The sequence below is a fragment of the Drosophila busckii genome, chromosome 3R, assembly GCF_011750605.1.
Source record: "Drosophila busckii strain San Diego stock center, stock number 13000-0081.31 chromosome 3R, ASM1175060v1, whole genome shotgun sequence".
In the NCBI taxonomy this organism is placed as follows: Eukaryota; Metazoa; Arthropoda; class Insecta; order Diptera; family Drosophilidae; genus Drosophila; species Drosophila busckii.
In genome coordinates, this window is record NC_046607.1 from 6473019 (window position 1) to 6484513 (window position 11495).

General features: G+C 35.7%; 2 protein-coding genes across 3 annotated transcripts; one reads left to right on the forward strand and one right to left on the reverse strand.

Moving 5' to 3' along the window:
* Positions 1-1051: 1051 nt before the first annotated feature.
* On the reverse strand, positions 1052-6939 carry LOC108601729 (CD81 antigen). Its single transcript, XM_017989649.2, has 5 exons — positions 6593-6939; positions 3349-3543; positions 3063-3242; positions 2775-2990; positions 1052-2433 (listed from the first exon to the last, which is right to left on the reverse strand). The coding sequence occupies exons 1-5, from the start codon at positions 6650-6652 to the stop codon at positions 2284-2286; spliced, it is 801 nt and encodes a 266-aa protein (XP_017845138.1). The 5' UTR covers positions 6653-6939; the 3' UTR covers positions 1052-2283.
* A 200-nt stretch (positions 6940-7139) lies between these two features.
* On the forward strand, positions 7140-11392 carry LOC108601790 (signal peptide peptidase-like 3). Of its 2 annotated transcripts, none has more exons than XM_017989725.1 (7): positions 7140-7385; positions 9153-9637; positions 9709-9834; positions 10118-10309; positions 10376-10829; positions 10901-11021; positions 11084-11392. In XM_017989725.1, the coding sequence occupies exons 2-7, from the start codon at positions 9352-9354 to the stop codon at positions 11150-11152; spliced, it is 1248 nt and encodes a 415-aa protein (XP_017845214.1). In that variant the 5' UTR covers positions 7140-7385; positions 9153-9351; the 3' UTR covers positions 11153-11392. The 2 variants fall into 2 exon arrangements, with proteins under 2 accessions (XP_017845214.1, XP_017845215.1); XM_017989726.1 differs by having other exon boundaries at positions 9164-9637.
* Positions 11393-11495: the final 103 nt, after the last annotated feature.

The following is an 11495-nucleotide window of genomic DNA, read 5'->3' on the forward strand; positions in this document are numbered from 1 at the left end:
GAGTGTATCCCATTATTTATTCTTTATTTTCAATTATATTGTTTGAGCTTTCAATTTGATGAATTGAATTATATTGCTTAATGGCTTTTTTTCAATTGCTATATGTATGTATTGGTATTATGCAATACCTTAACTTTGAATTTCGTTTACAGTTACAGTTTCTGACTGCTGTTTATAGAAACCAACCAGTGTAGATTAAGCCTTCTATTAATAGCTTTCATCAGAGCACAATTTAACAAGTGTATTCCTCACACTCTAACTTTTTCCAACGTTGAAAAGACAATAGCTTATCATTAGTGGCTAATTATTAATATTGAAATTTAATTTTGTATTATTTCACTTGAAGTTGCATGTACTACGAAATGCATTTTTGAAATATGAATGTATGTGTGATTAATCTATTTTGATGTATGCGTTTTGATTTTATGTGTTTTGTGTAAATGACAATATGCAACTAATATTAATTTATTTTCTGATTCACTAAAACTTTAACACATGGTTGTTTTGATGCTTTGTTATTTATGAAATGTAGTATCACTTAAACTACATGTTAAAATTTAACTCCGTTTTCGCAAACAATTTTGAGTTTCATCTAAATTAAATATAGGTATACTTAAGAGCTATAAATTTGTAAATAAATGTTATATTTTATTTATTTTATAGACGTGTAAATTTAATTATAAGTATATATTTTATTTATTTAATTACGCTTCATTTAATAATAATGTAAATTTAATTTAATTTTGTCATTGGATTGGTTTGTGGATTCAATTTTATTTGAATATAATGTGTAGGGTACAAAGTATGACGCTCAACTACATTTAACTAACAACAAAATATAGTATGTGTATAATAACAACAATAAAAATTACAAAATTCGTTTTATTTTGTTTGTACATAGGCATATATGCATGTAGGTGAAAAATTAAAAAAGTGTCACATGCATATATACTTATTGGTAGGGTATCGTGTGCATTATAAAGCATATAAAAAATACTAGTAAACATTAAGATACATTTGTATTGTTGATTGTTTGTTAATGTGTACCTACCCAAAAAAATCTAAATTAAATAATAAGTTAGGGGATTAGATTATTTTGTATTTCGTGTGTGTGTGTGTGTTTCGAGCTTATGTTAAGTATGTTTGTATGGTAAGTATGCATGTATGAGTATACATTTTAAAATGGCAGGGTATTTTACATAAGGCTGTTAATTAACAGCATGGCAAAGAGTGCAATACATTACAGCAGCTCATACAACGGCTAACTGTTAATTAGCTAATCAGTGCGCTGTTAACCAGTATAAATAATAAAAATTACAATTTGTAAATAAATTTTCTTTTTGGCATACAATTTTGAGAAGCATAACGTTTTCAATTTCAGGATTTTGACATAAATTTTTAGCACATTTTAGTTTTAACACAAGACAATGTTCTATGAGACGTTTGTTTGGTTGGGACTTTAACACAAGCATGGAAGCTAAACAAAAACATTTATAAAATAACGCATTCCAGCCAGATTTTCAAAATTGTTTAGGACACAATTAAAAGCCATTCATTTTCTTTAAACATCATAGCCACTTTGAAAAATCTTAATGTTAACAAGTCGCTTTAAACTGTTTTACTTGTGGAATGCATGCCGACAAATTTGGCATTTGCTTTTAGTGTTTGCTCTACGATACATTATACAATATGTAATTGAATTATATTAACAAAAAGTTTAAGTCGCTATGATTGCTTTTGCTTTAAATTTTGGCAAAGAAATTCTTACTGTTGTGCTTAAGTTGCTAATACACATTGATTGCTATATAGTATGTAACGTTTTACATTTTATATACCTAAAACATATGCATACTTGTATTCGAAACATTCCTAATATTATGGAGTTTACCTATTCATGTATTCATGCATGTATGTGCGTTTGTATTGTAAAATGTGTTTTTGTTTATGTAGAAATATGTGTAAGTTTGTTTTAGAAAAATTGCAGTATTAAGTTCATACAAAGTTATTGCCAAGCGCTTCGACGCTTTTACAATTGATCGGTTTTCTTGTTTGTTAATCGTTTTGTTTAAAGTACTACAAAATTGTTTAAAGTATTTGACCGGCCTTGTTACAGTCTCTGCCGTTGTTGTTGTTGTTGCTGCTGTTGCTTCAGTTCCAGTGCTAAATGCATTCCATACGCTCCCAATGGTTGTTGGCATTTTAGTAACGCTTATGCTTTAGTTTACATTTGGTTTGTTAGTACTTCTCATCGTCAGATATTTCCCTATGGGAATTCAGTAATTCTCAGGCTTTGTAACGTTTGGCCCTCATCGCACAGCAAAGGCTCAAGGCAAAGATAATGCCGCAAATCTCCACCAGAATAACAGTTAATGCAATAGTGAAAATAGGAACCCAATTGTCCGAGATTATTTGAATAAGTTTATCAACGCAACCCTGTAAAAGAAAGAAAAAAAGTTTAATATATTTTTGCGATGTGTGTTGCATTTGCTGCTGCTAATTTTCATTGCAGTTAAATTTTTATTGTTTATTTGTGTACGCATTATGCCATAAAATCGTTTGCTGCGTTGCGTTGCGTGCTGAATATTAATAACAATTAATAGATTTTTATTGTCTGCGCATCAAGCGAAGAATTTTTATTAGCCATGGGTGTTGAAAAACACGAACCAAGCGGACATAAAGGATTGTTAAGTTTTATGGCCAAGCACAGACAACAAATTAATAGCTGAGATTTAGAATTTTTGGCCATAGGCAATGGTGCGAGCGCTTAATCTTACCTGCTGATAAATAAACGTATTTAATGGACCGCCGAATTTCAAGCGACGCGACATATCGCATTCATTATCCTTGAGATTCTCCTTGCAGCAGGACTCGGGTATATTATAGAACACATTCATTGATGAAACGGCAATGTCAACAATATTAGTGCGATCCACATTGTTAAAACGACTCGTTGCCCAATCGCCAGGTCCATCAGCACCGCAGCACATCAACTAAAATAAAATTGAAAAAACAACAACAATAATTAGAGTTCAATACACTCGACTTGGCGCATATATATTTACGTTCTTCTGTATCGTATCAAAGGTAACCGTGCGCGAACTCATGCTAGATTGCCCGTACTCCTCCTGCACTGATTGCTTCACAGCTGCACGCACAATATCATCCAGCTTGTCTTTGTTGTGGAAGGTCCACCAGCCAGCCGCAATTTGCGCCACCAGCACAACGAGCAAGACAGAGAAGAACTGCAAAGCAAGTAAGATTAATGGATGAATTTATTATGCACATATTGCCGTGGGCCCTGTTACGTGGGCGTGAGTGCAGACAAGTGAGTGTGGGCCCAAGACTTACCGATACGAGCAGACATGGAGATTCGCGACATACGCCCAGGCAGCCCAAGAATCCGGCCAATGTTATCAAAGCGCCAATGGCCAAGAATACAAACAATGCTATGTGATAGTGATTATACGATTGCGTCATGGATAGCATAAATGTGGGATCTGTGAGCATCCATAGCGAGGTAAACACTATCATCAATCCAGCGAGCTGTAAGAATAAAACAAACAAAACAATTTTACATTATTTATGTAATGTAACATACTAAATATTTATACTACAGAAACAGCAAGCTGTTCTTCGTGCGTATTTAAAATAGGTCAAACATTTATGCGTTTGTTTTTTCCATGTTCTTGTAACGTCTCATCAATCGAAAAATTCGCAACAAAAAATGCTTCAATGACGCCATGTGTCTATTCATACTCTATATATATGTATCTGTAATAGGTGCCACGCCCTCAATAGTAAGGCGGCAATTAAGAGGCAAAAACAGCGTGCCAAGTAATGTGCCTACACCCCCCAAACCTCCCCGCTCAGCATTATGAAATGAATATCTGCTCTGCGTCTGTTTGCAACTTATGATGTCAGCCCTTGTAGAAAATTTGATATTTTCATTTCATTTGTCTGTCTGGGCATGAAGTGAAATTAACACACATACAAACAAACATTAAATTCAATTTGCAAAGACTGTAAGCATTTAGGTCTTATCAACTTGAATTGTATGGGATTATCAACTGAGCTTACGCTGATCTTAAAAATTCTTTCCAGCTGTGTACTCAAATTATATGTATAAACAAAAGTATTGCATTTTAGCTGTTTACATTTTTGCACTTTTGTTGTAAACAAATGCAGCGGCAGCGACATTTTATACGAATGTAAAAAATGATTCATTAGATTTTTATTAAATCATCTTTTAATCTTGTCTTAATTGAAGACACAAACAGTAGACGTTGATTAAGTTTTCTTAATTGAGCTTTAATTACACAGTCTTGAATGTTGCGCATTGTAATGTTTGTGCTTCCATCGGTGCTACCGATAAGATAATGCTATTTACAAAAGTACAAACAGACCTATAAATGAGCATATGAACTTTATAAAATAAGCAGCTTTTTGTTGCTTGAATTCTTTGCATGTAAAGGATTTTTCGCAGCGATAGTTACACCAGTTCCAATAAATATTTATTGAGTTTCTGCCTCAATTCAACAAACGATTTATATTAAGTATTTGTGACACAAATTTATAGCAAAATTAATATTAGTATATGAATAAAAGTTCCATACAAAGTGATAAGTTGCATTTTCAATTCAATACTTATTCAGATGATCTTTATTTATTATCTCTGTGCTTGTATTATATGTAAAAAACATTTAGTTCAGTAGTCAATCTCTTAACATTTTTATGTTTAAGAAAATTTTGCATTTAGTAATTTTTTTTTCCTTTTTTTCCAAAGCTTGCACATTATAATCCATAAGCAATATTTGTTCTTTTTGCAAAATTTAAAATTAACAAGAAATTCGTAATCTCCAGAGTATAAAATAATGTTGTTACTATCAGCCAATTATTAGCAAGAAAACAAATAAAAATAAACTGGCAAAGTAATAATCAGCAGCTACGAAATAAAAGAGAACAAGAGGTCAGTCCCCACACACAGCAAACAAAATTGGCATTAAATTGATTAAACGACAAATACACACGTTTCCTTCCTTTTTTACAAACATTCGTTTTTTATAAGTATAGTAGTAGTAGTTTATGCATCGCGTGCAACAACAACAACTATAAATGTATGTCAAATTCTCGAAAGCTAATAAAAGTGCAAAGTCCTTGCCTGACCTACATGTTGGAGCTCTATGTAGAAATGATGTATGCAGATGTACATCACTTGGAAAGCAAAATTAACTTGCATAATATATATCATAGCACTATTTATTTTATGACTTTGTTTGTTTATTTTTAAGTGGTATGAATAATTGTATGGAAAAATACTAATAAAAAGAAATTATAAACAATATAAATTAACAGCCATCAGCTGAGTGGGCGGCCGACTTCTCCTTGACAAAATTGCAGCGGGCTAAAGAGATGTGGCACATACATAAATATGGTCAACGTCAGCGTCAACCAAAATCAAATCGTGGCGTTTGATCACGATGCTCCCGCAGCGTTGCGGATGAAAATGGAAATGATGTGAACAACTATAGCTACATATAGACAATTTTTGAATGAAATATGCGCATAAATTATAGCAAAGTATATGCCTGGAGATGCATGTACATATGTATGTATTAACAATTTAAATTCCTATTACAAGAAAACTCACACCACTGTAGCAATCACAACAGGAATTGCTCAGCTCCCACCCTCCTCAGCGTCAGCAGCAACGGCGGCAAACAAAAAATATATTGTTGGTTTTGGTTCGAAAATAGATTTTGAGTAATAAATACTATAGAGAAAAATCGAAATAGCAACAAAATTTAGAAAACAAATATCTTGCATAAATATATAAACATACATATGTTTGTACTACATATAAGAAAAAAAAAATTAAAATGTTACTCAAATTAGACGATTAATGATTTGGCAAGCTTCACAAAAATATAAACACAAAGCAAAATGTGCGGAACCCTTTCAAAGAGAACAAGTGAAAGAGGCACACCTAAACAGGCGCCAAACGTAGGGCTCAGAGCCTTACATCAAATGCGGGAAACCTACGCACGCACGCACGTACATACAAATGTATTAAAGAAATGAATGAACTATTGCTTCACATCTGCCGTTGATAAAGCGTGGAAGAGAAGAGCGGAAGGTGTGGCAAGCAGTAAGAATCAAAACTAACAACAACAACGTAAAACACATAAAAATAAAACAAAAAACAGAAAAGCCAACAGGAAAAGGCCAACTGAAAAAAAAACAACACAAGCAGAATGTGTGGGAGCAATCAGAAGGGGAGAAGAGAGAGAGAGAGCACACAGCGCGATGCTTTCCCTGCCTGTCTATATAATTCTTATATCTGTGTGTGTCGCACAATCTCCACCCACCACAAAACTTCTATTGTTTATTGAAGTTGGGAGTGAGAGCAGCGAGCAGAAAGCATGCGCGCGCTACGGTATAAGGCTGCCAGGCGAAGACTCACACACACACACACACACAAAGATACAAACGTTCACGCAACGTGCATACATACAAAACAAATACATATGTGTGTTCCAGTTCTTAGCTGTATGTGCGCTCAGCGCCTTTAGTTGATGTACTCTTGCATACATACCCAGAATAAGATGTTTATAAGGACCATCAGATATTTAACACACGAACAGCACCCTTTCATTTTGAAGGCTGTCTTTCTATTTCGCACAGTACTCGATTAGATTTCCACACCCGTTCCTGCTGCTGCAGCAGTGATTTTCAGTTGCAAGAAAAACTGAAGCTGCGCTCGCCACTTGCAGCCCGAAAAATGCAGTTTCTCTCAACTCTTGCGATTGCACCGAAACGAAATTCAAATAGTAATTTGTTTAGCGAACTCGTTTGTTTTTTAATTGCCTTTTTTAAACACTATTTTTTTAATTTATTAGTATCCGTTAGGCGCGCGCAGCAGTTACGCTAAACATTAATTTAAATTTTATTTGTACACACACCGCAGTAGCAGAAATTAGAGATGGAATTCGAATTAAAAATCGACTAAGTTGCAGAGAATCGTTGCAGCCATCGTCAACTCTCTGTTGATAAATCGAATAACATAATGTTGACTTGCTCTTATAGCTGTTAATAACAGTAAGTTTCGATAAATTCAAATTCGATATGTTTTGTCGCGCTGCCCATCAAACGAAACTGAGTGCAAAAAGAAAACAATCGGGGTAAAAATGCATTGCAAATAATGGCTATTTTCCAATTAAATAACCAGTGAAAAGTGCAATAAAACTGCAGCAAGTCTTAAAATCAAATATGCATTCTTCAAGTATGTAGCTGCGGTCGAAAATTCCTTACACGAAAAGATTTTCGGGTGCAAAAGGAAAACAAAATACAGCCAAACGCGAATGTGAATGTGAAACGCAAAGAGCAAAGTAAGCAAAAGAAACAGCAACCCAACACCTCCCCCAAAAGTCTCATACCACACCAACACCAACGAGTGGGAACACAAATAGTTGTTGGGAGTGCAACGAAATTGAAACAGGCTGGCGCTGGATTTGTCTAAGTTTAAGTAATTAGAGAAACAACCCCCGCCCCCTGTTCGTTAAAAACATATACAAATGCATACATATATGTATGCCCCACTGTGAGTGCATGTGTTTGTGGGTGTGTGTAATTTTGTTACGCAGTGGAGCGGTGCGCCAACGACCGTTCAAGTGGAGTTTTGGGCATGTTGTTGTATGTGTAAGCAAGAAATCAAAACCGAAAAGCTTTGCCTGCGTTTTAAGGTTTAAGCTTGTAGTTGTTGTTGTGTATAAAATTTCACAAGTGCCTGCATTTGAAGCCAGTTGCGTGGCCGTTTGCTTGTCCGCGCTGCGTAAGTCTTAGCCAAAAAGAAAAATGTATTAAAGTAGTGCAAAAGCCAAACAGCGAAACTCAGCAGCAAACTTGCTTTGCATACATACAAGTGCACAAGCATACAAACAAATATACATATATATATATATATAGTATAGTCACATATGTAAGTATGTGTGTGTGTATTTCTTTGCTTAGTTTTGTCTTGTAAGTAAATTTCACTTTCACCTTCAGTGTGGGCAGTTTTTAGAGTTGCCGGCCAACGAACAACGTTTTGGAACTTCGCTAAACTATTATTTGTATTATTATTAGAAAGTGTTTTGTCAAAGGTGGGTGTGTTTCATATAGAAGTCCATACAATTTCAAATGCTTTTAATTAATTAATAGTTGTGGCTATGTATATTCTATATGCACTCTGCTCTTATTGCATTCTTTATTTCCAATTAACTTCATTCAGCTGCCGTCTGGGAAGCATGCAATGTGTGTGGGAACAGTTAAATTGTTGCATCTAAAAGGGGGACAAACTCACACACATACACACACAAAATAGATTTCAATCATTTGCATTCCGCACACAGATACACACACACACACTCCAACATTTCCAACAAAGCACACGATTTAGTGCGGCAACGGCACTTGACATAAGGCGGCTATAGCTCCAACCACCACTACTACTGCAGCAACAACGACAGTATTAAAACAAAATAATAGACAACTAACTAGGAAATTTGTTGGCAACTGTTTTAGCTTAGCACCATTATCATTAACAGAGCATTAACAGCGATGGCGCGCCAACATGACAAAAGTGCAATAACCTAAGCCTCAATAGCAACAATAACATTCCACTGCTACAAAAACTAATAAAGTAATTAGAATATATTAAAGATATAGCTTAGTAGATTTTCAGTTTATAATAAGAAGCACATAAATTAGTTCTTAACATGATATAAACTACAATAAAGTTGATAACTAAAAGTAACTAAAGCATAACAGAAAACTGGGTAATGGCTTTTTGTGGCCTTCTTTTATTTTTTTTTCTCACACAGCGGCAACAGTTGTTGCAGTGTTGTTGCTTTTGTCAGGCCACTGTGCTGGATCCCAAAGAGTTTAGCCCACATTAAAAATTAACCTTTGGGTTTTAGGCTTTGAGGTCTTTGGGCTACAAAAGAATTAAAAATATCTGTGTACCTAACTGCGATAACTTTTAATGTGCGTACGAAGAGAGTTGGAGCAGCTGTTCAAACCTCCACCTTAAAATAGACATTAGTAAACAAAGTTAGTTAGATACATAGACATATCACATTATTATCATTAAGCCAATAAACCAAAACAATTTTCAGTTTCGTTGCAGCGCGCAAAGAGAGAGAGATAACCTCAAGATAAGCGGCAAACGCAACGCAAGAAGCAACCCAACGGCACGCACTGATAATCAAGTGACTTCGTTAGTGATTCAGCAGCAGCAGCAGCAGCAGAGACAGCTGTAGAGGCAGAGGCAGCTTTAGCTGCCACCTTTGCTTATCACTGGGCGGCGAGCAAGCAATGTCGCACGGCAGCGCCGGCGCGCAAACTGTTGGCGGTGGCGGCAATTTGGGCGGTGCGGCAGCAGCGGCAGCAGCTAATACTGAATATCGCGAACTTCATTGGACTGTCTCGAGTGTAATGGACTCATCACGCGTCTCCACCTGCCTTATATCGATGCTCTTAATTGTCTATGGCAGCTTTCGCAGTCTCAATATAGAGCAGGAGGCACGAGAACGTGAACAAAAGAAGCGTAATGAATCCATGACAAATTTGCTAACTGGCGAGCATGTGGAAAAGGAGCCAAGTATGCTTATTAATTAATTCAAATTGTATTTAAGAAATGTTTTTAACATATTTATTATTCGTCTTTTGCAGCGGATAAGTTTGCTACATTGGACACAATGCATGCGCTCTGCTTGCCACTCGGTGCTTCCATATCGCTGCTCATCATGTTTTTCTTCTTTGATTCAATGCAGCTGCTCTTCGCTGTGTGCACAGCTAGTAAGTAACAAAGTGATCCAGAAAAATACATAAACAGTACAATAGGCACACACTAAATATTTAAAATTTTGGTTTTTTAATCAATTGGTGCTCCAAATTGTATCCCCTTTTAATCAAATTATGTGACATTTAGCTTAAGAAAAAGGCTTTGATGCAATATTACCTTCAAATTTCTGACAATTTTTTGTAACCTTATATTGAAATTTTTCTTCATATTAAGATTGTACTGTATTATGTTAGTCACTGCTCAAGCGTTTATTAATTATAATCTTTTTATTTGCAGTTATTGCTACTGTGGCATTGGCATTTCTACTGCTGCCCATGTGCCAATATATCATACGCCCCTGCACGGATAACAAACGCTTTTCATTCGGCGTTTGCGGGCGTTTTACGGCAGCGGAACTTTTCAGCTTTACCCTATCTGTATCAATTGTCTGTGTTTGGGTACTCACTGGTCACTGGCTGCTAATGGATGGTACGACAAATGCAATATATGTTAATTCATTTAAATAATTTATTTTATGTTCAATTTACCTTTTAGCCATGGGCATGGGCTTGTGCGTAGCTTTCATTGCATTTGTACGGCTGCCCAGTTTAAAGGTGTCCACTTTGCTGCTGACTGGACTGCTGATTTATGACGTATTTTGGGTATTCCTCTCGTCATATATATTTAGCACAAATGTGATGGTCAAGGTGGCCACACGACCCGCCGAGAATCCTGTGGGCATTGTGGCGCGCAAATTGAATTTGGGCGGCATTGTGCGGGACACACCAAAACTGAATTTGCCGGGCAAATTGGTTTTTCCCAGCATACACAATACCGGGCATTTCTCAATGCTCGGTCTAGGTGATGTGGTTATGCCGGGACTGCTTCTATGTTTCGTGCTGCGCTATGATGCATATAAAAAATCTCAAGGCGTTACCTCTGACCCAACGCTATCACCGCCAAAAGGGGTCGGCTCCAGGTTGACATATTTTCATTGTTCCTTATTGGGGTGAGTGAGCACATGATGACTATAAATATGAGTAAAAACTATAAGATTTGCGTTCTGTGCCCTACTTTTAGCTATTTTCTGGGTCTACTAACAGCAACTGTCAGCTCGGAGGTGTTTAAGGCGGCGCAGCCTGCTCTGCTGTACTTAGTGCCGTTTACGTTGTTGCCGCTGCTACTAATGGCATATCTTAAGGTAAGTATACAATTATTGTTTTATCTATATATTATATTATATATATGATGTGCCTTTTGCAGGGTGATTTGCGTCGCATGTGGAGCGAACCGTTCATTACGCATCCATCATCAAAACAAATGGAAGTCTGAGTGTGCTCTATCTTAATGCCGATTTAAACAAAATGAGAAACAGAACACAAAACAAAAACTTTAAAGTTTAAACACTAAAGATTCTCCCTAAACATACGTATCTTTCAACAATACGTATTATCGTTAATTTTGAAATTAAACTGCATCATTCTTCGTATTAGTGAAGTAATTGCATAAGCCGAATAATAAATGTACGTAGGTCTTAGCATAAGTGAGATTAATTCAAAAGCAAATGTTCAATGTGTGTATTTGTTAATATATATATATATATATATATTTTCGGCTTTACCCTAACGCAAAGCTAGGCTAGAGTAACAGTTCGTAATATTAGATTTGAAACGAA

Excerpts from the sequence above, each read along its gene's own strand:
- LOC108601729 (XM_017989649.2), bottom strand. The coding sequence starts at position 6,652 with ATGAAAGGGTGCTGTTCGTGTGTTAAATATCTGATGGTCCTTATAAAC. Across the intron at positions 3,243-3,348 it reads CTCCATGTCTGCTCGTATCG|TTCTTCTCTGTCTTGCTCGT; the intron begins GTAAGTCTTGGG and ends CTTGCTTTGCAG. Across the intron at positions 2,434-2,774 it reads ATACGTTTATTTATCAGCAG|GGTTGCGTTGATAAACTTAT; the intron begins GTAAGATTAAGC and ends TTTCTTTTACAG.
- LOC108601790 (XM_017989725.1), top strand. The coding sequence starts at position 9,352 with ATGTCGCACGGCAGCGCCGGCGCGCAAACTGTTGGCGGTGGCGGCAAT. Across the intron at positions 9,638-9,708 it reads GCATGTGGAAAAGGAGCCAA|CGGATAAGTTTGCTACATTG; the intron begins GTATGCTTATTA and ends CGTCTTTTGCAG. Across the intron at positions 11,022-11,083 it reads TACTAATGGCATATCTTAAG|GGTGATTTGCGTCGCATGTG; the intron begins GTAAGTATACAA and ends TGCCTTTTGCAG.